This window comes from Lates calcarifer, linkage group LG1 (genome assembly GCF_001640805.2).
Source record: "Lates calcarifer isolate ASB-BC8 linkage group LG1, TLL_Latcal_v3, whole genome shotgun sequence".
Classification (NCBI taxonomy): domain Eukaryota; kingdom Metazoa; phylum Chordata; class Actinopteri; family Centropomidae; genus Lates; species Lates calcarifer.
This window is the reverse complement of record NC_066833.1, coordinates 3518126-3540807: the sequence shown is the minus strand read 5'-3', so window position 1 is coordinate 3540807 and position 22682 is coordinate 3518126. Positions and strand designations below refer to the sequence as shown.

General features: G+C 40.7%; 1 protein-coding gene across 1 annotated transcript; it reads right to left on the bottom strand.

The window, feature by feature from the left end:
* Positions 1 to 15552: 15552 nt before the first annotated feature.
* On the bottom strand, positions 15553 to 22139 carry dnajb11 (DnaJ heat shock protein family (Hsp40) member B11). The gene is made up of 10 exons (XM_018704383.2): positions 21947 to 22139; positions 21231 to 21387; positions 20363 to 20460; positions 19424 to 19556; positions 19176 to 19318; positions 18419 to 18501; positions 18278 to 18335; positions 18061 to 18172; positions 17741 to 17900; positions 15553 to 16722 (listed from the first exon to the last, which is right to left on the bottom strand). The coding sequence occupies exons 1-10, from the start codon at positions 22018 to 22020 to the stop codon at positions 16658 to 16660; spliced, it is 1083 nt and encodes a 360-aa protein (XP_018559899.1). The 5' UTR covers positions 22021 to 22139; the 3' UTR covers positions 15553 to 16657.
* Positions 22140 to 22682: the final 543 nt, after the last annotated feature.

Genomic DNA, 22682 nt, shown 5'->3' with positions numbered 1-22682 from the left:
TTGTGAGTGTGGGACTGAGAAAACCAGAGGCAGGATTTGTGCAAACAGCGCGGCTGTGTGGTGAAGAGGAAAAGACAGAAAATAACAACAACATCAACGACAGAGAAAACAGGAAAGACGAGGCCGATGAAGCAGAGATTACTGTTTATTAATGAAATGACATGATCTGTGTTTCAGAGTGACTCTCAATGCACTGCTCTTTACAGCAGCAGACTGGAGATATTTGCAGCTCCTCTCGCAGTCACCTGAACAGTGACTGGATGCAAAATATCTGACTTAATTTAAAATGTTGCACTCAGAACCAATCAGATGTAAGATTTTCCTGAAGGATCCACACTTGGAATAACAGAGCCCCTCACATGAAGCAGGTCAGGAGGTTGAAACCTGCTCAGCTATGTTAATACAAATATAAACAGGTCTATACAAAGGGCACTTTTTTTGTTATTTTTGTTATTTGTAGGAAACAGTGGGGAGCTCTGTTTTTTTGATATAATTATGTAAACATGGTGTTTTTAAAGGTAAATTATTAGTGTTTTAATATGAGAATTGTTACCACGAAATACACACAAGCACAACAGGAAGCAGTGACTGAGTGACTGATGTTATATCAGATATTTCTTCATAAATCCATCTGTCTCTCAGTGCAGAAGAAAGAGCTTTATTCAGCCACTTCTCTCATACAGAGAAAACATGATTAATTCATGTGAGTGAGTTTCCTGCTGATTGTGTCTGAGCTCTGTGTTGTTACTGGTGTTGGGAGAAATCCCCTCAGATGATGAGTGAGACAAGTCGTTAGGAAAAAAAAAAAAAAAGTCTGCGAGGCCAAAATATGAGACAAAGTCACTCATGGCCAAAATACTTGAACTGACCGGAGGACGGAAATTTAGATTTACAATAAACCTAAAAATATGTCGTAAATTATAGAAATGTTAAGTAACACATTTGACATAATGATAATGTAGCTATTGTTGACTTAATAACATCGATTTAAAACAATAAAAACCAACCGAATTAATGAATTAGTGACTAGATATTAACAAGTGTTAATACTGCTCCTACCACTGATAACAGTAATGATGATAATTATAATAATGATAATTCGAAATTGTAAAGGGAATTTTGTTTATCTTACCCACATTATTATTATTATTATTATTATTATTATTATTATTATTATTATTATTATGACATCACTCTTTCTGCTGTGACGGAGCCAAACGTTTTTTAATCTCTTCGTTTTCCAGTTTTTCCGCTAAATTAAAGAGCCGTGGTCAGAATCACCTCTAATTGGAAACGAAAGTAACTAACGGATAACGAACAACAGACGTGTGACACGAAGCAGAATATTAAACAAAATCCCCGAGCATAAATAAATACCATATTTTGCAGAACACCTATTTCAGATTTTTGTCTGTGGTTCGCTTGATTCCAGCGAATCAAGGAAAGTTAACGTGTGAAGCTTTAAGGTTGTGAACCCACTTATTTCAGCTTTTTTGTTTTTATCCGTTAATACACAGATTTAAGAGGTCCTTTGACTTTTCTCTAACACTAAATGTGTGATGTTAGGCCTGTTATTCAGCCTGTGTGCAGCTCGAATATTCCCCCGCTTGGTCTTTAGGATTAAAGAGGAGCTGATGGGCCACAGCGGCCCAAATGGCTTGTTTTTAAAGGATGTATCTCGTTTCCGTCGAGGATTAATTTGTCTTTTACCGCACTTTCAACCCGTTTTCCAAATTGCTTCCATGCAGAGGTCACGACTCACGGGTCCATTATTGCTGCTTCACACCATTTTTCACTGAGTTCGCTCTTTTACTCTGCAGGTCCCGAGGAACCTGAAGATTAGACTGAATACTAGAAATAATACAAAGTTAGAGCTCATTCTACCGCTTTAAAGATTCAAAACGAAATAATAATAATAATAATAATAATAATAATAATAATAACAATGTGTCATTTCTTTCATTTTGTGAATGGGAATTAATAAGCCACAATTAACTCAATATTTAGCCGTATGATTAAAAAAAACAATTATTCAATTGTCAAATGTTGACATGGAATGTTAATGACTTTTTAAATTAAGCTACCACAATTTATAAAAGGGTTAAAAGTTGTAACTAAAGGCTTTATTATAAATTATTATTTATTATTTATTTATTAATAAAACTTTGGTTGCCAGGTTGTGAATCATCCCTGACTGATTGAGATCTACATGGTCGCTCATCTTGTGGCCCAAAATCCATCAACAACTTAATAAACATTTATTGATGGTTTTCAAACATGTATAATTGTATTATTCCTAAATGGAGCAGATAAACAGTGGCCAAAAGGATTTTTCACAACCTGGCAACCTGCAGATTTGTTCCTACTGACAGATCATAACTGATAAAAAAGTATAAAACATTGACATAAACACTTTATCATGGCTGCCTTGTTAGAATGTGGCACCATTTTTTGATTCTTTTTTCCACTGTTCATGTGAAACAGAAATTGATTAACAGGGCAGCAGAGGGAAAAAAAATCAGTTCCGAAGCTGATTTATGACACTTCACCAGTCACTTTTTAGAGACACAAATGTGCAGGAACTTAAATCAAAGGCTCTTAATAGACCTGGCAGTAACAGGCTGACCTTGACAATCTAAAATAAACTCCAGAAGTTTCATTTTCTGAGCAAATTGCGTCTCTCAGAGACAGCAGCTGTAATGTCCTTATGCCTATCTCAGCCTCTCAGCGTCTCTGAGCTCCGATATGCAACGAGCAGGATTGTTTTCCCTTTTGGTAAAATCCGTGGCCCTCACTGGCAGCCCCCACAGCCTTTTTTCTCTCTTTCCTCCCAATAAGTTCTTACCTGAAATCAAATCCGCCTGCTTAACGAGGAGGGAGCGAGCTGGAGAGAGCGAGAGGCGGTTGTGAGCGTCAGCACTCTGCACTATGTCATTGGGCACAAGTATTTGACAGTTGGAATTATCTGTAAATACTTCATTAAACTGTGTATGAGTTCCCCTCTTGTGCTCATGGTCCACTTCTGGTAAGATTTACAAATGATAACATAAACACGTTTAAAAAAAAAGAAAGAAATTCAATTCTCATTTGAGAAGAATTGGAGAAAGAGGGAGGGAAAAGGAGGGGGGAGAGAATGTGATTGGGGAGCAACAAAACAGCGGAGGTCTGTGTAATGAGGTTTGGAAAGTGTGTTCAGTGTTTGGGGGCCGTGGGTTTACTTGACCTGCCAGAGGGATTGTCTTCCAAATGGACGCTGTTGCCAGACGCTGAGCTGAGCTGTCCAGGCGTTCACTACCAACTACCTGTGTTGTATTAAATCTGTTAAGAAATGTGGAAATCTGAGTTTCTCGCAGTGCCCCAGACAAATGGGGTCAACTCATCAACAAAGGTGAGTCTAATTCATCTTGCAACTTGGCCCTTTAATATTCAGCCTCAGTGAAATAAAATCAAACTCTCTCTGCCAGTCAACTGTTTATAGCATGAAATTTTTCCTTGATGGATTCTCGTTTCTCTCTCCCTAAGAACTACAGAGTCTAAATTAAGCAGACTAACAGGCAAGACGGTCTTTTAGAGCTGCGCACACACACACTAAAAAAGGCTTGCCAGTAAAATAAAATGCTCTCTGGCTCTAAGATCATTTAGGCTACACTGACACAACATAAAGTCACTCCAAAATCAACTCCGTTCCACTTCTGCCGGTCACCTTCCTCTAAAGGCTGACACAATCACCCTGGCAAACACTCGCCATGTCAAGTTGTCTGTACTAATAACCAGGCAGCCAGCCTCTTATGCCTCATGTCAAGAGCAGGCCGATGTTTGGAGGAAATGGAAACTGATACGGTTTAAAAGTGTCTGCTCTGGTGGAGAGAGTATAGGAGGTGGACAGGGGGTGAAAATATTGGAGAAATGGGGGAGTGGTGGGGGAAGACGAGGGGGAGGGTGCAGAAAGAGACTGTGTGTTTTCATGAAGGGAGGTCACAGATGATGCTGTCACCAGCTGAAACAGGAAATAAGTACAAGAGCTTGTAGTCCACATTACAGTCTGAGAAGCAGGACGAGAGAGATTTACACCTATGGGCACACACACACACATATAAACATATGCAGAGATCCTACCATGAAGCATGCTGGTCTCCAAAGGTCCCTGAAAACGTGTCGTCTGTGATCGATGTCGGCGTCACAGATTTCCCAAACATCCCGTCCCCAGCTCCTTCTACTGCTGTAGGACGTAGACGAGTAAACGGCCTTGTGGGTAAACAAGGGTGCGGGATAGTGGATGGTTTCACTTTGCAGGTCCCCCCCTGGGTGGGCGGAGTTCATGCATTCAAAGTAAATGTCAATCATTTACTGTCAGACACCAATGAGGAAGCTTTTGTCTCCCAAAGTAAATCCCTTTGAATTCTCTAAAGGGAGTCAATGATTGAAAACATGCATTGAGGGACACCCATATTGGCCTGTCGAGCATTCAGTGTGTGTGTGTGTGTGTGTGTGTGTGTGTGTGTGTGTGTGTGTGTGTGTGTGTGTGTTGGCTGGTCTCTGAGTCGCTGTCAGAGCGATAATGATCTGGCCGGCTGCGTGGAGGCTGCGGGGTCAGAGGTGACCTCACTGCTGTGATCTTGTGTTTGTTATTGCTATGCTGCCCTTGGACGGGTTAACATAGCACACACTGCATCAGCTGGTCTGTGCACTTCCTCTGGCACACACACACACACACTCACAGACACTGCTCAGTCACCCGGCAGGTTAGAGGCGTCTGGGGGTCACTTCCACATGTGTTGATGGGCCCTGAGTGAACTAATCTAAACTGGTGAAATGTTATCCCTCCCATATACAGGGAGGACAGAAGCCCAAATGGCCCCTCTGCACTGCTGCTCTCTTTATCCCATAATGTGCAGGGGAACAACCATGCAGAGATCTAGATATGCATGTTACTGTGGAGCTCAGACCACTTAAAGCAATGGGAGCTCTAAGTGGCATTGATGTCTTTTATTTTCACACAGTACTCTGGTTTAAGGTTCTAAGCATTTTCTGGTAGCAAGTATATTAATTCATGATTGTCTTTAATGTTTCACAGAGGGTTTCCAGAGGAAAGTTTTTCAAAGCAGTCTCAACTTCAGCCAGAACACCACTGATTTTATACATCAGAGTCTGTTGACAGGTGTAAAGAAAAACTGTATGAAGCCTTTAGTGTCTCCAGAGGGAGCTGTGTGAAATCTGATATATGTCCTCAAGTGATGATTTTGTGTTATCATGTGATACTTTTACTTATGTAAAGGATCTGAATACTTCTACCTCTGAAAGTCACACAATAACACTAATTAACTAACAGATGGAGGCAGTGGTATTCCAGCAGCTCCTGCGGTAAAATTCTTGTTTTTATCAATGGAGTCTGGTAGTGATTTATAGTGATGTTTCTGGTTAAACAAAAAGGATCTTACTCTTAAATAAAAAGGTCTATCTCTGTAGGAATCCTATCTGTTATACTGTCAGAATAACAATCTGAGCCTGTCAGTGGCAAAAACAAGCACTTCAGTAGACATACTTTGAAGTGGACAGTTGCCCATTGGATTACATTGCAGCAGCTGTTCATGGTGGCCTGGTACACTGTACTTGCTCAATACTGCACTGATTCTAAAGATTTTTGCCTCTATCAATCATTTACACCCAGAAACACTGGGAAATAAAAATACAAGATATATCCTTTAATGCTCCCACCACAGAATGACACACAGACAATGGTTTCCATTTTAATTTCCCTTCAAGTAAGAACATTTTTTAACCTGGTTTGTAATAGAAGAAATTAATGTGATTTTACAGTGATTCTTTAAACTTAGAATAATTGAAATTAAAAGATCAATGTAATAAATGTAATAGTCAAATAAGCTTTGTTACAAAACTGTTCAATCTGCTGTCTATTATGTTTATGGAACTGGTTTGAGTTTATTCTGCTGTAAGTAGACACAAAAATAAACACATTAGACAGCATGAAAAACACAGACATCCAAATCACAGAGCAAGTGTTATGTAAATAACAAGAGAGAGCAATGCCCTTACAAATTTGACATGTTTATTCTATGTGATCTCTCGTGATAAAGTCATACATGGGATTTTATAGAGACATGGGATTTTCAGATAATTTATGTTGTGAAATGTAATCCATCACATTTATTTCACATGCACTATCACTTGTAACAGCTTCAATATGACCAATACAACTGCAATTTCATATGTTATGAATTCAGATATTTTTTTAAGGACATTTTACCCAGGAAAACATGTTTCACATGATTTTTTTTTTTTTTGTTAAGAAAAATAAAGTGAAATAAGTATGTGAAGTATAAATTTGAAGCATAGTATTCACAGTATTTGACTAGACTTTGGTAAATGGCTTATTTTGTTCTTACCTGTTGAATTAGATACAATTCTACCACTGATAACTGTGTCAAGTCCTTAAAGTGAGCCGCAGATCTTTCAGGATTTGATGTATTTTAATTGACAGGCCTTTACCCTCGAGATACTCTTGTGGTGTAGCCTCCATACAAATATAATAGCAGCCACATAAGAGGGTTGTGGAGGCAGTTATGCTGACTGTAGCAGTGCCAGCAGAGGTATGCTAATGGAGTCAGAGGATAGTTCTGTGTGCGTCACAGGTCTCCTCTGAGTATGGTGGTCGGCTGCCCACCCACCTCCTTAATTTTCATACTTCAAACACTCAACAAAAGACCCACTAATACAGAACATATTGGGGGGAATAGAGCGCTGGACATGGTAAGACAGACAAAGAGTGAGGGAGAGAGAAAGAAGAGGAGGCTATCCACTTAATCAGTCATTATTTATAGTCCAGGGAGGTTTAAAATCAACATGTTCAGGAACCAGGGCCAGGCCTTATGGCTTTATAACTGCTGTTCAAATAATCACAGCACAGATACCAGATATGGATCACTCCACCTCAGCTCCTGCCTCTCTCTCTCTCACATCCCTCCACGCTTTCCTCCATCTCAGTCCTCGGGTGTTTATGTCCAATTTTACTAATAAATCCCAGCATTTCATTTAATGTCAGCACCTGTTTGCTTCCCTCTGTCCTTTTCGTTGCTGCCTTTGCATCTGACAAAATTTTACTGCCTCACATAAATGGTCAGGAAAGGTGAAAGTAGACGTATGCGTCTTTGTATAAATGTTTGCATGCTTTGGTACACATGTGCATATGCAGATACTTGCCTGTGTGTGTGTGTGTGTGTGTGTGTGTGCGTGTGTGTGTGTGTGTGTGTGTGTGTGTGTGTGTGTGTGTGTGTGTGTGGTGTTTTGCTTCGAGATGAAAACAAATGGGAATCCTAAGCGAGGTGAACATGACTGATGGAGCTGCTTGGAGGGAACAGAAGCATTAGTGTGTATGGCGAGTGGTCTGGTTTGGCACATTGTGTGTGTGTGTGTTTGTGTGTGTGTGTGTGTGTGTGTGTGTGTGTGTGATGAAGGGTGGTAATAGAAGAATGGGAATGACAAGGCAGATGAGGGGAATGGTGGGATGGAGTCAGTGAAGGTCTGACATTGCCAGAACCTGCCATGTGTCATTGATTAACCGGGTAGAGTTGCAATGATTTAGTTGACAAAGCATCACATTAGTGCTGCGGATCCAAGTGTGTGTGTGTGTGTGTGTGTGCAGATTAATGATCCAGGGAAAAGCCAGATTCTTGTTGACATAAACTGAGGTGCCAAAGTGATATCATGGCATTGTTTTATTTCTCACGGTGCTATTTTTCTTTTATTACCAAGAGATTATTGAGTATGACTGCAATACTTTCTTGGAACTGGTACTTGCAAAAATGATTCATGCAAAACACTTTGCAGCAACAGTAAATATTAAAACAGAAGAAAAAAAACAGGACAGCAATTGTTTGGCTGTTGTTATAGAAATTATGGTTCAGTTCAGTTGAGTGGTCTCATGCTACAAATTAAATCTGAGTTCTAGTGTCAGGAATACAAACAAAAAATGCTCCACTGTCCGACCAACAGACATGTTTTTTTTGAAATTATACAATGGGTTTGGAATTGGTTTCACGGACCTTAAGTTCACGGAGCTTACTCAACTCATAAAAGAGCATAAAACCATTGAAATCAGGAGAAAACAGTGAAAAAGCACCAACAACGAGGATTTAAGTTGGCAGCAGAGATCAGAAATGTCTGTGGATCAAATGTGCTGGTTCAGCTGCAAAACAGAGCCGACTGTAAACAGTGTGAAACTACATCTACTATACTACTACTATTTACAGTATGTCTGCATATGGCTGTGTGTGAGAAATGACATGTGTGTCAGAGAGGGGAAAAGTGTGTGTAAGAGAGGTGAAAGGGCCAGGTAGACTAGACAAGAGGAGTGAGGGACGGGAACAGTCGACACTTTTCTTAAACTGTAGCCGGACCTGTTTTATCTCAGCGCGAGGAGAGAAACAGGGAAAGGGGTCTTTACAGGGACAAGGCCAAGCTCGGTGCTTGTGGCTGGGAGAAGGGGGGGGTAAGATGAGGCAGCTGTAGACCTGGGGGTCTGTCTGTCTGTCTGGGAGCTGTAGAAGGCCCGCTCTTGGGGCTAACTGATTAGGCCATAATTTGAGGGGTGTCTTGAAGGAGCAGCCCCCTTTTTTGCCCACCACCACCCATGGGAGTGCAGGAGTAGGTGCAATAGGACCCCGAGCGTATCAACACACACACACATACACATGCATGCTTATGAAATGATGGATAAGCAGACGTGGGGATTGAGAACAGGAAGTGATGATTTAAACAGAGCGCCAGAGACGCCAGCAACAGAGCTGCTTACCCTCCCTCTCTCACACACTCAAACTATATCCACACTGGAAGGAACAGGTAAGCTTTGAATTATGTTTCACATTCATGTCGCCAGTACAAAGTCATTTAATTTAAAGCGGCTGTAATCAATATTTCATCGGATCAACAATGGATCACATAGCTACTTGTATGTGAAAAGCTTTGCTAGTAGCGATGAACATACAGAGAATTATCGCCCGACTCTGCAGTTCCTCTCAGCTCTGAGGAGCGTTTTTTTTTTTTTTTTTCAGCATCTTTCAGGTCATTTTTTGAGTTTTTAGCCTCACAACTTCAGTGTTTTGGTTCGCTCTTACTGCTCTCATCAGTCTTGTTTTTACCCACAGCAGGCAGCTGTTTTCAGAGAAAAGGCTTTATAAACACACTGTCCACTACCTGCTCACCACAAAACAGACTATGATTTCATATTTGATTTTTCAATTAATGAATGAATGAACCCAAATAAATTAAGATAGCAACCCACTAGTCACTAGTCCAGTCTCCATGAACCCTTCATATTTTAAACAATACAGACAATATAATCTGTGTAATTAGGGCAGCATATAATATTTATTGCTGCTGGTTTTAAGCAGTGGAGCTGATATTTATCCAGTAATTACAGGTACTAAAGCTCAGCCCTGCTTTGTTTCCCTGTGTTGTTTGGCCATTGCCATGACACTGTGTTAGGCCTGCACTGTCAACAAGCAGCCTGCAATCTCCCATTAGATCAGATGCTATTAGGGCAGAGAGGAGTCACTGAGCAAACAGTATCCCTGCCTTTAAAACCAGGTTATCTAATCTAGTCAACAGGGATGAGCTGGACTTTGGAGTTCACAGGCAGACAGAGCAGTTTGTCCACAAGTATTGTTTGACACAGGAATAAAACGCCACTCAAGATCAGACGGGTCTTCATTGGTCGATTCCCATGACAGTCCTCATCTGGAATATAAGCTTTACAAGCAGGGGGATCAGATAAGAGTTTGTGGAGGGTCAGATAACGTCTGGTGCTGATGATTGGAGAAGGTGCTGTGATCTCTCTGCATTAGATACGCTTCAGTGGAGGGTTCATTTAAAGTTTGTGTTTTGTTGCATTAACCAACCAGCTGTTAGATTGATGTGTTTCCTCCTCATTGATTAAAGGATAGTTTCGTGCTTTTTCACATGCTCATATGCTCAATTAAAACATTTTTTTGTAGTTGTTCCTAATGTTGCAAGGTAATTGATGAAAGGTAATTTTTGTTGTGTAAGAATTTATTTTAAAAACTGTAACCAGAGCTGTAAAATTGTAAAATTCAGCCGAACTGCATATTTTGAAATTTGGAAACTGATTTCTTGGTCAGCTGCAGTGGAGTGAGATAATAGTGCAGAGAGGGAGTTTTACACTAAAAGCACTCTAACTTTAAAAGATACCAACTTGATTTGCTTAATTAAGAAGTTTCACTCACACCACAGCCTCACCATAGTCACTCATCATTCAACGATAGAATCATGTAGTCTACAGAAGGGATCTTGTCACGGCCTGTATGGACAGGAGCGACAGTTACAGCATCCACAGAGTGTTAGGATGGACATACAGTATGGGCATGTTTATTGTTTTAAGGCAGACAGAGTTTTCCTTTAAGCACGATGCTGCCTGAAGGTTGGCACAGAATTCCTAAAAGAAGACACCTGAGCTCTGTCTGAGAAACTTGGCCTTGTCCCAGTTATTTACCCTCTTCATACCTGTTCGACATTATAAAAAAGGGTCTACACACAGTGAACATTTTTCTTTCAGTATTCTTGTGTGTTTCGTCTCGTTTGTGTCCCCATGTTCTCCAACCTCTATCCATGAATAAATCTCCAGCTCTTCTCTCTCTCTCTGTGTCTCTTCTCCTTCATGGCTGAGTGCTTTGGTCCAGGCTTAGGAGGCAGAGGCGGCTGTGTATGCGGGCCCAGCCTGGCCCGGCCTGCCCAGCGTCAGGCTAAGTGCCTCTGACAGCCCACCGCACAGTTATTAACTGTGATCCGCCACCACAGGGCCTGGGCAACCCCGTGCCGAGGGGAGGGTCCACCAGAGGGCTCTGCTCTAAACACAAAGACCGCTTTCACCTCGCCCCCAGTCTCCTCTGTGCTCCACCATGTACCCTCCTGACCCCCCCCCCCAATACACACACACACACCCGCTAATACATATTTACATCATTTCATATACTGTGCATACAGTTTTTCTAATATGACCCCATTCATGTGGCCCTGGAGTTGCTGGGAAGCTGCTCTCTGAAGCTGCTCTGCCAAATGTCCAAGCCCCTGACACTGATGGGCTGAATCAAAATGCTTTCGTAAAGGACAAGGTGGGTTTTTTTTTTTTTTTAAATGTGAAGGATTACTGGAGGGCATGTACATATACAGACCACTGTAACATATAGCCGAGGCATGTACAGCGCAGCCTCGTCGGCCTTATGTTGCCTATGGAATGCTGTCCATAGACATTGTGGCTTTCATCCATATAGGTGGTCTGCAGCGCTGTTTGTCCTGCGCTCGCCCTCCAGCCACCCCTTCTCTTCCTCAGGATGTGGGAGACCGGAGAGCCATCGGCTCCTTCAAACAACAACACAACACGGGTCATTAGATGACAAAATTGGGAGAGAAATAAATAAATGTTAGTGAGAGGGAGGACAGAGAGAGAGAGACAGACAGAAAAGGAGAGAGAGAGAGTGAGATCCATAATGACAGTTGACTATGTTTAGCCTCCAGAAAAGCATTGGGATAAACAGCAGCTCGTCCTAGCTAACAGGAGGGCTTTAAGTCGCTGAACTGAAAACCCCCAAAGCCACTTTTTCCTGCCCACATTGGCCATAATGAGAGCCCCACCATTCAATTGTTGAATAGTTGAGGCTTTTCCCTTTGAGGTGACTGGCTTTAATATAGCAACACGACATACACAGTGGAGCAATGGACGTCCCCAGCAGTGTTCAAAGCTGTGGCGGGATAAGGATACGGCTGACATGCATTATTCCTTACAAAAGCTGCCCTTTGTTTGCTTTATGCTCAGATCCCACAAATTGTAGGCTTTGTCCGTCAACATTTTGTATTTCGGGCAGCGTCCTTTTTTTCCCTCCGCGCCCCCCTCTCCCTCTTGCTGTCCTCCCTGGCCCTGGCATGTGTTGGTGCTTCACGACATTGATAACTACACACACATTTGTTGTCTGTTGAATTCATCCTTGCCACTGCTCTGCAGGGGGTTTAAAGAGAAGGAGGTAACTTGTCAGTCTGTGCTCTGCCCGACTCAGTGGTGTAAAATTCAACCCAGATTTTTAAGAACTTCATGGTGGTGACATTTCCAATTTCCTGTCTCCCAATTAAAGGTCTCTGTTTCATTATAGGAGTGTATTCTCAGTGTAGAAGGTGATACAACATCAGCTGACTGAGCAAGATCCATTTGCACACACCTTGATGTGTAAGGAAAGGAAAATCTAATAATTTGTTTTTCTGTCCATGACGACATGGAAAGAGAGTGTAGTTTGCCAAAAGAAAATCATGGAATAAATACAACCAAGCAGGGTCAACAAAACATCATCCCTTTGTACCTCAATATTTAATTTCATACAGGGCTCAGGCTTTTAAATAATAAGTCACTTGAGCCTGACGTTCCTTTCAGAGCATAATTTGTACATAATATCTATACATGAAATGGGCTGTCATCATGTACATTTTGGAAAATGTGATTCAGTTCAATGGCACTTTGGATTTAGTCCTTCAGGTTTCAGCAGTTTGACATCAAACATAACAAAGACGTTAATGCTTAGATCTACTTTCATACTTCCCAGAACACATTAAGAATTTATATTTTATGTTTTGAAATGTTGTCAAGATTTGAATCGTGTTTTTGGGAAAAAACATTTTATTGTTCTGCACCGATTAACGGTCCGGTGTCGTTTTGGAACTGCACTCGTCACAAACCCTGCATCTGACAGGTCAGGCACCATTAACTAAGCACACTGCCGAGTCAGAGCAGGTCAAAATACCCATTGGCGCCACCACACAAACACACACACACACACACACACACAGATTGCCCAATTAGCCCTCCTTTAGCCTGTGCCTCTCTTAACCCTGCAGCTACGCTTACAAGTCATTACACTCAGGGTCAAGTGTGATCCCTGTGCTTATCTGCATCAGCAACTGGCAAGTGCAAGCTCTGACACACACCCACCCACACACACACACATTACACACATACATACAAACTACTCAGACCTCTGCTGAGGTCTGGGTAATAAAAAGTGATTTAGGGAGAGATGTGATTGAAGAGGCAATGCTGCCCTCATGTGCTCTTCAATTTGTAATTACAAGTGGTTAGAAGATATTATTTGTGGATCATTGGTAAATCCCCGACATAACTCACTCGATCAGCTCCTCTCAGAACCACCACGTTTCATAGAGAGGGTCATTGTCAAAGATAAAATCGGAAAGGTGGGATATAGCTCTTAAAATACTATCTTTTTTGTGTAAAAAGTAATAAATAAGAACAGGAGCAGACTGACACAGGCATGAAGGGATTACTGTGGAGACCTCTGTCTTTGTGGTGACAGGCATTAGACAGGCATTAAGAGACACAAACGGCTATTAAGAGTCAAGTCTCTTTCAGTTAGGGTGACTTGCTCTATATAGGAGCATGTCTGTGCCTGTGAGCCTGTTGCCTGTCTAATAATCCATCCATAAATATAGGTGTGGGTCTCTTGAGAGAACTGAGTGATCCAGCTGATTCACAGACTTTAGCTTTGTGTGCTGTGGTGGACTTAAAAGGTCTGAACCTCAGTGGTCCTATTAGGATGTAGTAGCTGGAGCATTGAACTGTGAGGTGAGACAGTGGGAGGTTTTATCTGAGCCGGATCACAAAGCTTCTCTTCTCCTCTCCAGAGCCTCTTCGGTCTGAAAATGACTAAGGGATGTGTGGTGGGCCACGGAGGAAACTCCCTTCACCACAGCCCTGCTATCTCTGTGGGAGTTCATTATACACACAGACTGGCCACACACATGAATGCACACACACACACACACACACACACACACACAAGCATAAACACAGAAATACACACACATACTCATTCATATGCACACATTGTATGCACACATGCAATTTCTACAGTGAGCGATTATTACAAAGACACACACACACAGTCTCACTGGTGGGCAGATGTGCACACCATTCACCACAGTATAAACTAACCATCATGAATATGTTTCTGTGGACATCCCGTGCCCCGCCCATGCAGCCAGACTCCCCAACAACCTTCCACCCACGGTCTTTCCACCCACAAGGTGTGGGTGTGTGTGTGTCGGGGTCAGGGATAGAGAGGCGTGCCTGATGTTTGTGACACTGAGCTACGTAACATTTAGTGTTCCGTAAAACAGGCAGAGAAGTTAAACCACTGAGGGGTCACAGGGTCAGGACATGTTGGGGATCTCACCTTCACTTGACTTAATGTTTTCTCTAGCCCCTGACCTAAAAGCTGCGCTAATCAATATTTTATGCTGCAGAATGCTGCCACTTTGCTCATTAGCTAGTCACTAACCTGTGTCTGCCTGCTGTTTGCGGAGAAGTTAGTGTACAGCAGTGGTGTAAGAAGTATTCAGATCCTTTAATTAAGTACCAATACATCAATGTAAAAATACTTGATTACGAGTAAAAATCCTGCATGAAAAATTCTACCTCAGTAAAAGTACATGAACATTATCAGTAAAATGTGGTTCAAGTATTAAAGTAAAAGTACTGTTGGTTCCTCTGACTGATATATTATTATGTGTAACATTTTTAGATGATTCATACTGAAGCATTAATGTGTCAGCAGCATGTTACTGTTACAGCTGCTGGAGGTGGAGCTAATTTCAAAACAACTTTATATACAGTTTTATTAACAGTGACACCAGATAAACCTGAGGGGTTGTGGGATCATTAATGGGAGAGGAAGGAAGAAAAAAACGTAATTATGATTTGATGATTTGGATGATATTTGACACAAATCTGAAAGTTGTTTTATGTCTCTTTGCAGTTGTTTCAGATCTTTTTGTTGTAAGTTTGCGCCTGTTAGTTTTGTTGTGCATCTTTTGTGTTGTTTTGAACCTCTGGTTATTTTCATTTGGTCCTTTTGTGTCTCTTTGTGGTCATTTGATTAACTTTTCAACAAAGACCATTAACTGACAACACAAAAACAGAGGCCTCCTCAGTATTCCCTTCATGTGTGCGTCAGTGTGCTCCTGTTCTGATTTGTCACACACACAAAAAAGAATGTGAGTAGCCCACATTCCCAATTTTATGTTTGACTGTAGTGTTAGAGGAGATCCAGGAATCTACTTAATATGTAAAGCTGTTTTTACCACATCAGGGCAGAGCAGCAAATATTATTAAACAAATTATTTTTTTTCCCAACAAATCCATAGCCTTTGTGAAGCCTGTCTTTAACAAATGACCACAACATATGGATTCATATGTTGGCTCATATGCAGACATAAAACAGTCCTCCTCCAAATGAAGGGATTTTTTTTGCTGTGAGTGTCATACCTCAGGCTACATGCTAACTAAGATGCCAATCAGATACTCAGTGAGTGCTACTTGACTGAATTGAATTTCATGGCCAAAATATCCCTTACCCTCCATCACTGCTGCTGCCTTATTACTTCTTGGAGGTCTATGTACAAAATTGCCATTTACTACACTCTGATGGCATCTACTGGTGAATTTCGGGTATGACACCTCACTAGAATTTGTAGAAATCTTTATTTTGTCAGTCAAAAGTACATTATCCCCTTGGACACTCAGTAAAAATGGCCAGGTAATTTCACATTTTAAGGCCATGACACTCATAAAACTGGGAGGCAGCTTTGCAGTCGACAGTAAAAACAGAGAGGAGGTGAATCCTATAACCACATTATAAACCAAACCAGCCAGCAAAACCCAACAGGGATGCTGATGTTTCGTCTGAAGGTTAGAGGTGTTCAGTCCAGACTAGTGGTGCTGCAGGAGGTGCGAACCACCCTTCCACAGAAATAATAAAACGTCACTGTTTATTTGAAGAGGTCAACTCTTGTCACAGTGAACCTGGGGGGCGGGGGCAGGGGGTGCAATGCAGACAGCTCCTGTCATAATGTGTTAAAATGTAAAACAGACTGTGGAGAGGCAACATAAATTAGGAAAACTAAAACACAATAAACAGGTGAGCTTTGTTCTTCCCTATTTACAAAGTATTATTGAACAGGAAACTGACCAGAGCAAAAAACCATTTTAAAGCTGTTACATTCATAAAACTAATTTAAAACAAAAAAATGGACCAAACGAAGCAACTTCTTGCACAGGTTGATAGTTGTTGAAAAGTTGGTAGTGGACTTTCTTCTTCTTCTTCAGTTGTCCAGTTTATCAGTAGCCTCAGCAGATGTAGTGGGAGAGTGAGTGTGAGAAAGGTGCAGCGGTCAACTCATTAGCAGACAGTGTTTGTTCGATTTAAACACTTCACTCAGGTAGAAACAGGTGATTTGTTTTTTTTTGTTTTTTTTTTTAAAAAAAAGAAACAGTAGGCCTTATTCCAATATAATGTAGGGACAAAAAAAAGTACAACAAAGAAATGGCATTATTTCCATTTATACATGTCAAATAAAACATCTGCAATTGTGCCACTGCTGACAAGATGTAGAACATTAAAAAGTAAAAAGTCAATTGGGTTCAAGCCATCCTGAGAACAATCTGAAAATAATAAATACACCCTGGCCAGAATTATGGAGCACACACCTGTTGACTAGAGATGTGTGATTGTGTGTGTATGTGTTTATGTGGCAGATAAACTCAGTCCAGGCTGTGTCTGTTGGTGTGTTAGTATCCTTGTAGTCCATTGTAAACCTTCTGTACAGAGCCCTGCTTCAGAAGACTCCGAAGACCTGATAGATAGAACAGATCAGAAAAATACAAACATTTTTAAATATCAGATAAGTTACCAAAATGTAACATAGTTTACTGGCTATTGATTTGACTATTTATCACAGATATTTTGTAGTATGATAAGAGTTCTCATGTATAGTATGAAATAGATTCCATTTAATCATAAGTATGTCACATTAGAAGAACCAGAAAACTTAAAAAATATATATTTTTAAGTTGGATTTTATTATATAAACCCTGAAGTATTTGTTTTATTTATGACATGTACTACATTAATGATTACTCTCATAATCAGTTCACAAATCTATTATCCTTTGACGAGTAAGTGCATTTGTCGAGAGAGAGTCGACTCACAAAATGTCAGTCGACTGAGCAGTACAGGGTCAACAGCATGGTAGGCTGTAAACTTTACAACCGAGTTTTGTCATATAATGACCACTAACCACATGAAAACTAACTGTAATGGAGGTAGAGACGTAATGAAGATGGAGGGCAGAGTGACACTGGACAGTGTGAGGCAGGGGAGAGCAACTCGTTTCTGTTGGCTGCTCGGATACTCTCAGCTCCGGTGTCTGAATGACAGGGCTGTCAGCAGCCCGGCAGGAGAGACGCTCCTCTGTGCAGTTGGATTTTATAACTGAGCTGTGACCAAGACACCAACTTTTACTCTGACTGTGACATTTTCAGTGTTAACATCAAAATTGATTTTCTGATACTCAGATAGTTTATATGAAAAAAAAGGAACAAATCGTCAAATCCTGATGTTAACACATTTGGCAGTGCAGTCCTCGATTGTACTTTAAAGATAAAAGACTAAATATACAGCATACAGCTACTAATGCAAGTTGACAACTTATCCTGATGTTTAGTTCCCAATACGGTTCAAGCTCCAGTATCACTGGACATTACGTGTAAGATGCTTTAATGCAACTTTGAGGCAAGTTACGAAGTGAAGTTACTCTGACCCTGTTAGGGCCAATGTCCCAGCACTTCCTTTAACACTTCCTTCACTCTCACCATCTTTCTGCTGTTCATCGAGCTGCGTCTGAGGAAACTCTACGTCAAAGGTGATGATGAGGGAACCTCGGATGTTGATGTTGTCAAAGTTTGGCAGGCCTTCTCCCTTTTTCCACATCCGAGCACCGGGTTTAGTGATCTTGTCTCTCACTATATGGACCTGGCAAGCAAAAAAAAAAATGTAAGCATTGAATTCAACTGGAAGATTCAATCACATGTTCCTCTTTGTTTTAATGGTATGAAACCTTAGATACAGCTTATTTATGAGTTCTGAAAAATGTCCCGTATCAAGATGGCTCTGTAAAAATAACAAGCAGAACCTTGTGTCCGTCCAAATGTATGATGTCCATCTCAAAGCCGACTAGCGCCTCCACCAGGGAGATGGTGACATTGGTGTACAGGTCATCTCCTCTGCGCTCAAACACGGGATGTCTGAAGAGATAAGCAGTCCCACATGACGTCAGTATCTCACTAATCTAATACTCAGCAAGTATTCAGATGTACACCACAGAGACAGTAAATAAAACTTGTTCATACTTCAACACTTTGATGCGGAAACGTAGATCTCCTGGCTCTCCATCAATGTGAGGTTCCCCTGTGGTCACATTTAAGAAATTTATACCAGGTGATATAAAATTATAACGATAATAATTTACATTAAGCTCTATGTAAGCTTACCTTCTCCAATGAAAGGGTACTCCATTTCATCTCGCACTCCTTGTTCAATTTCTACCTCCAGGGTTCTCTCTTCATTCACCAGCCTGTGGTTAAGAACACATAACGGAAAACGTGTTGTGATATAAAGTTTGTAAAAAAAACAAACCACCAAAACAAACAAAAACAAACAAACAAACAAAAAAAGGACTAACAACTTTTGCAGATTAGATTTCCTGGTCAAGTACAGAACTACACACCTACAACAAGCTAATGCTCCAGTGTGTCCTGACTAACGCTGTGAAGGACAATGGCTATAAAAATGCTTGTTTGTGGGGAAGAAGTGCAGTTTTACAGACTGTGTTGTATGGTTCTCCGACAAAACCAGAACAACTGTCACTACACACGACTGTTGTGCATGGCTGTGGCTATTTATAGCACCCATTCCACTAATTTATCACATGCTGGCTCACCTGGCCTGCATGTGTGAGGTGTACACATTTTTCTTTTATAAATAAAAGATTATGTGTGGGAAATGGACAGACTAAAGCAGATCTCAGGTTTTCACGTGTCAGATTAAGACTGAATGTAATTTGGACCCGACTTGCCTCGAGTCCTGGGTCAGGTCTCAGTTTCTGGGAACCAGAGGACCTTTGAAATCAAGTAATATCAATCTGTAAAATCAGTTGCCATAACTAAGTCTAGGGATGTAATCTAATTTTAGGTTGCATTATTTAAGAAGGTAATGACAACAGGAGTTTTACCACAAGCAATGACTTACTTTACATTGGGACATTCATCGCACACGGTCTCCTGAGTCATCTGGAAGCGTCCAGGTCCGAGCTGCGTCGTCCTCATCTCCTGTCTGCAGTTGCACTTCCTCTTGCCAGGGGCTTCTTTGGCTACAGGCTTGTTACGCACAACCTGTGTGACAAGAAAAAATAAGATTTAAAAAAGTAAACACATAAAACTTCAAAAATGGATAATGAGTGCATCTTGTTAATTTAGAGAACAGGATTGTCTTCTTACCTCCACAAAGTTCCCAGAGTACACCTCTTCAAGTGTGACCTCCAGGTCTAGTATTATGTCATTTCCTCTGGGGATGTTCCTGTCCTGTTGCTGTCTGTTGCCTCCAAACATGAACCCAAAGTCACCAAAGAAGCTACAGAGAGAGGAGAGAGTAACATCAGTAGACTTTTTTGATTTGATTAACCCAGTCTACATATATTCATAAAGACACTTTGCCACCAACAGCTGAATACCAGCACATTTAACACCCATGTTTTCGGTGCATGTCTGTGTATTGTAAATTTCACTGACTAATAAAGGATTATCTTATCTTATTGAGATCAATTTCACTAAAGGGTTGTTTCAGTCAGTTTTCTCTACCAGGCTCCAGCTTTATCTCCATCTAGTTTAAGTTTAATTTGCGCAGCTTTTGAGTAAAAATGTTTCATATTTCTCCACCAACCCAATAGAGCAGAAGAATTTAATTAAGTCTGTCTCCTTAAGAGTCTGAAAAATAATTTCATTTAAAATTCATTGTTCTCTCTCTAACTCTTTTTTGCTGTAAGTTTATTTTCTACAGACTGTTTTTATACATACACACACACACACACACACACACACACACACATATTATATATATATATAATATGTGTGTGTGTGTGTGTGTGTGTGTGTGTGTGTGTGTGTGCAGATGGGAGTAAGTATGTGAGTATATATGTGATTGGTGCGAGTAGGAATATACATTTATAATTTTTGGGTTTTTTTTTCATTCTTCTGGCTCAAAATGCCCAAAACAGGTAGTAATACTGAGTGACATGTACAAGTTTATCTTTTCTCAAAAACCAAACAAACAAAAAACCCTTCAATGTCATTATTTGTTTGTCACACTGTCAGTCTGACCCTCAATAATCACTCTGCCTTTCAATCCTGTAGAAAATCACCTGAGCTAACGAAACAAACCTGGAGAAGATGTCGTTGTGTGAGCTGTGGTGACCCTCTTTGAGTCCGTCCTCTCCATACGCGTCGTACTGTTTCCTCTTCTCCTCATCTGAGAGCACCTACAGGTAAATAACCAGTCAGTCACAAAAAAAATAAATTCTACGCTGTTTTTATGTCACATTTCAAGCAGCGTGCGTAACCAATAACACAAGCACCTAATGCAGTCCTATACACTAATATTACTCAACATCATCAACACCTTTTTTCACAGAAATTAACAGTAGACCATTAGAATATTCACAAAAGCAGAATTATTTTCATACTAATAAGCTGTGCAGTTGTATGCAAAATTGATACTTTTAAGATCTTTTAAATAGCACATTGAGCATGCATGAATATATTGATATTGGTATCACATTTTGCCAACACATCCCAGGTGTATATAACAATAATTCATTATAATAACATTTGTAATAACACTTAAAGTGCCTTTAGAACTGCTAACAAATACAATATAGTACGTTATAAACCATTTATTAAATGTTTACATTCTGCTAATAAATGTTACCCTGTCATCTTTAACATCTTATCTGAATCCACTCCCACTGATCCATGTCTGGCTTTACTGAATGCCAACTGTGCAGCATAACAGCCAATCAGATGCAGCCACACGGTCTAGTCAACCAATCACAGTGACCGTACCGTTTCCTACAACAACCAAATAGCCAGCGTACAAAAGACTTTTGTATCGGTGCTTCATCGGTTTCCATAGACAACCTTATACACGGTTTCCTGACTGTTATGTAAATACAACCATCTTTAAAATAAGCACCTTCCTCCACCAATCACAGACATTAAAACCACAACAACACCTACAGTATAGACTCACCTCATAAGCTGCACCAAGGTCTGCAAACTTGTCTTGAGCTTTTGGGTCGTCCGGGTTTCTGTCGGGGTGTAACTGGAGAGCCAGCTTTCTGTAGGCCTTCTTGATGTCCCTGACTGACGCACTCTTGCTCACCCCCAGGATCTTATAAAAATCTCGCCTACATGAAAGAGGGAGAATGCACATACGGCAAGATAAGCTGTAGCTAGATAACACTGCTGCTACTTTAAGGCAGCCATCTGTACTCTGTGGGCCACAACTTTAGCTCTGTTTTTTAAACTATATTTGTTTACATTTTGTCAAATTAAGCACGCCGAATTCACTATTAAGAGTTCCTGTTTGCTATGCACCATTGGATCTATAGACAGCTATCAATGTATTACTTTGATACTGAAAAAAACGTAGAAATGTGAGGATTCTCAGGCAAGTTGTGGATGTACTTAGGAGCATAGCTAGCTAGTACCGGTTTAGTTTCATTGGTACTAAAGCTAGCTTCTAGCAAGCAAAGCTAGCTAGTCATCCAAAAGATGTACTGACTGTAAACGTTAAGACAGACAACAACATAACATTAGGAGACAGTTATTAGCGAGTTAGCCCGGTGTATCCGTCTGCTCCAGTCCACTCCACACATGTAGAACTGGTTTAGACCAATCACAGTGAAACATGTGTACCAGCTGGCGATGCTGTTTCACCGCTGTGTCCGAGCTCAGATCACTTACCCCGCAAGCACCGCCGTGATAACGTAAAGCAGCAGGCAGCACACATTGCGGAGATTCATCCCTCTGGTAGCCATAAGTTAGATTCCCGTATTTTCTAAAGGAAGCAGCAAAAGAACAGCCGGCTTTTGAAGGTTGAATCCCGCTGCTAGTCACAAGCCTTCTTCCTCCTGTCAGGGAAAGCCCTCCCACTGGATGTCCACCTCTCGGTCAAAACCCCGCCCACCTTTAAAGAAACACCTCCTGTCTTTGAACGTAGCATCATACATACATACATCATACAGCCATACAATCGAAAACCACGAACAAGTGAGGATTATAACATTGATCACCATAGATTATATAAGTCTTAAATCTTTTATATAATGTTGCATTTAAAGTCTTCACTCATACGAACAGATGTGAGCGATTACGAGTCCAAAGAAAAACGTTTAAATGAAGTTGTAATAAGTTGAAATGGCATAGACGAGCTGATTTATTGGAACATAGTCTAAACTTTTTGTTGGTGGAAATCACATAAATAGTAAAATGTGAAAAAAGTAGCCCAGATTACCATAGCCCACCTAAAACTTTGTACTCAGACACTATAAAAACAAAAATTAAACAACAAGATAAGATAAAAATAAAATAGTAAAAGGTGACCCAAATGTGCGGAAAAGTGCCCAATCTGGTAATACCGACAATGGCTGACCACTTTACGTTAACGCCTCTTTATCCACTACAGTCTATGATCCACTAT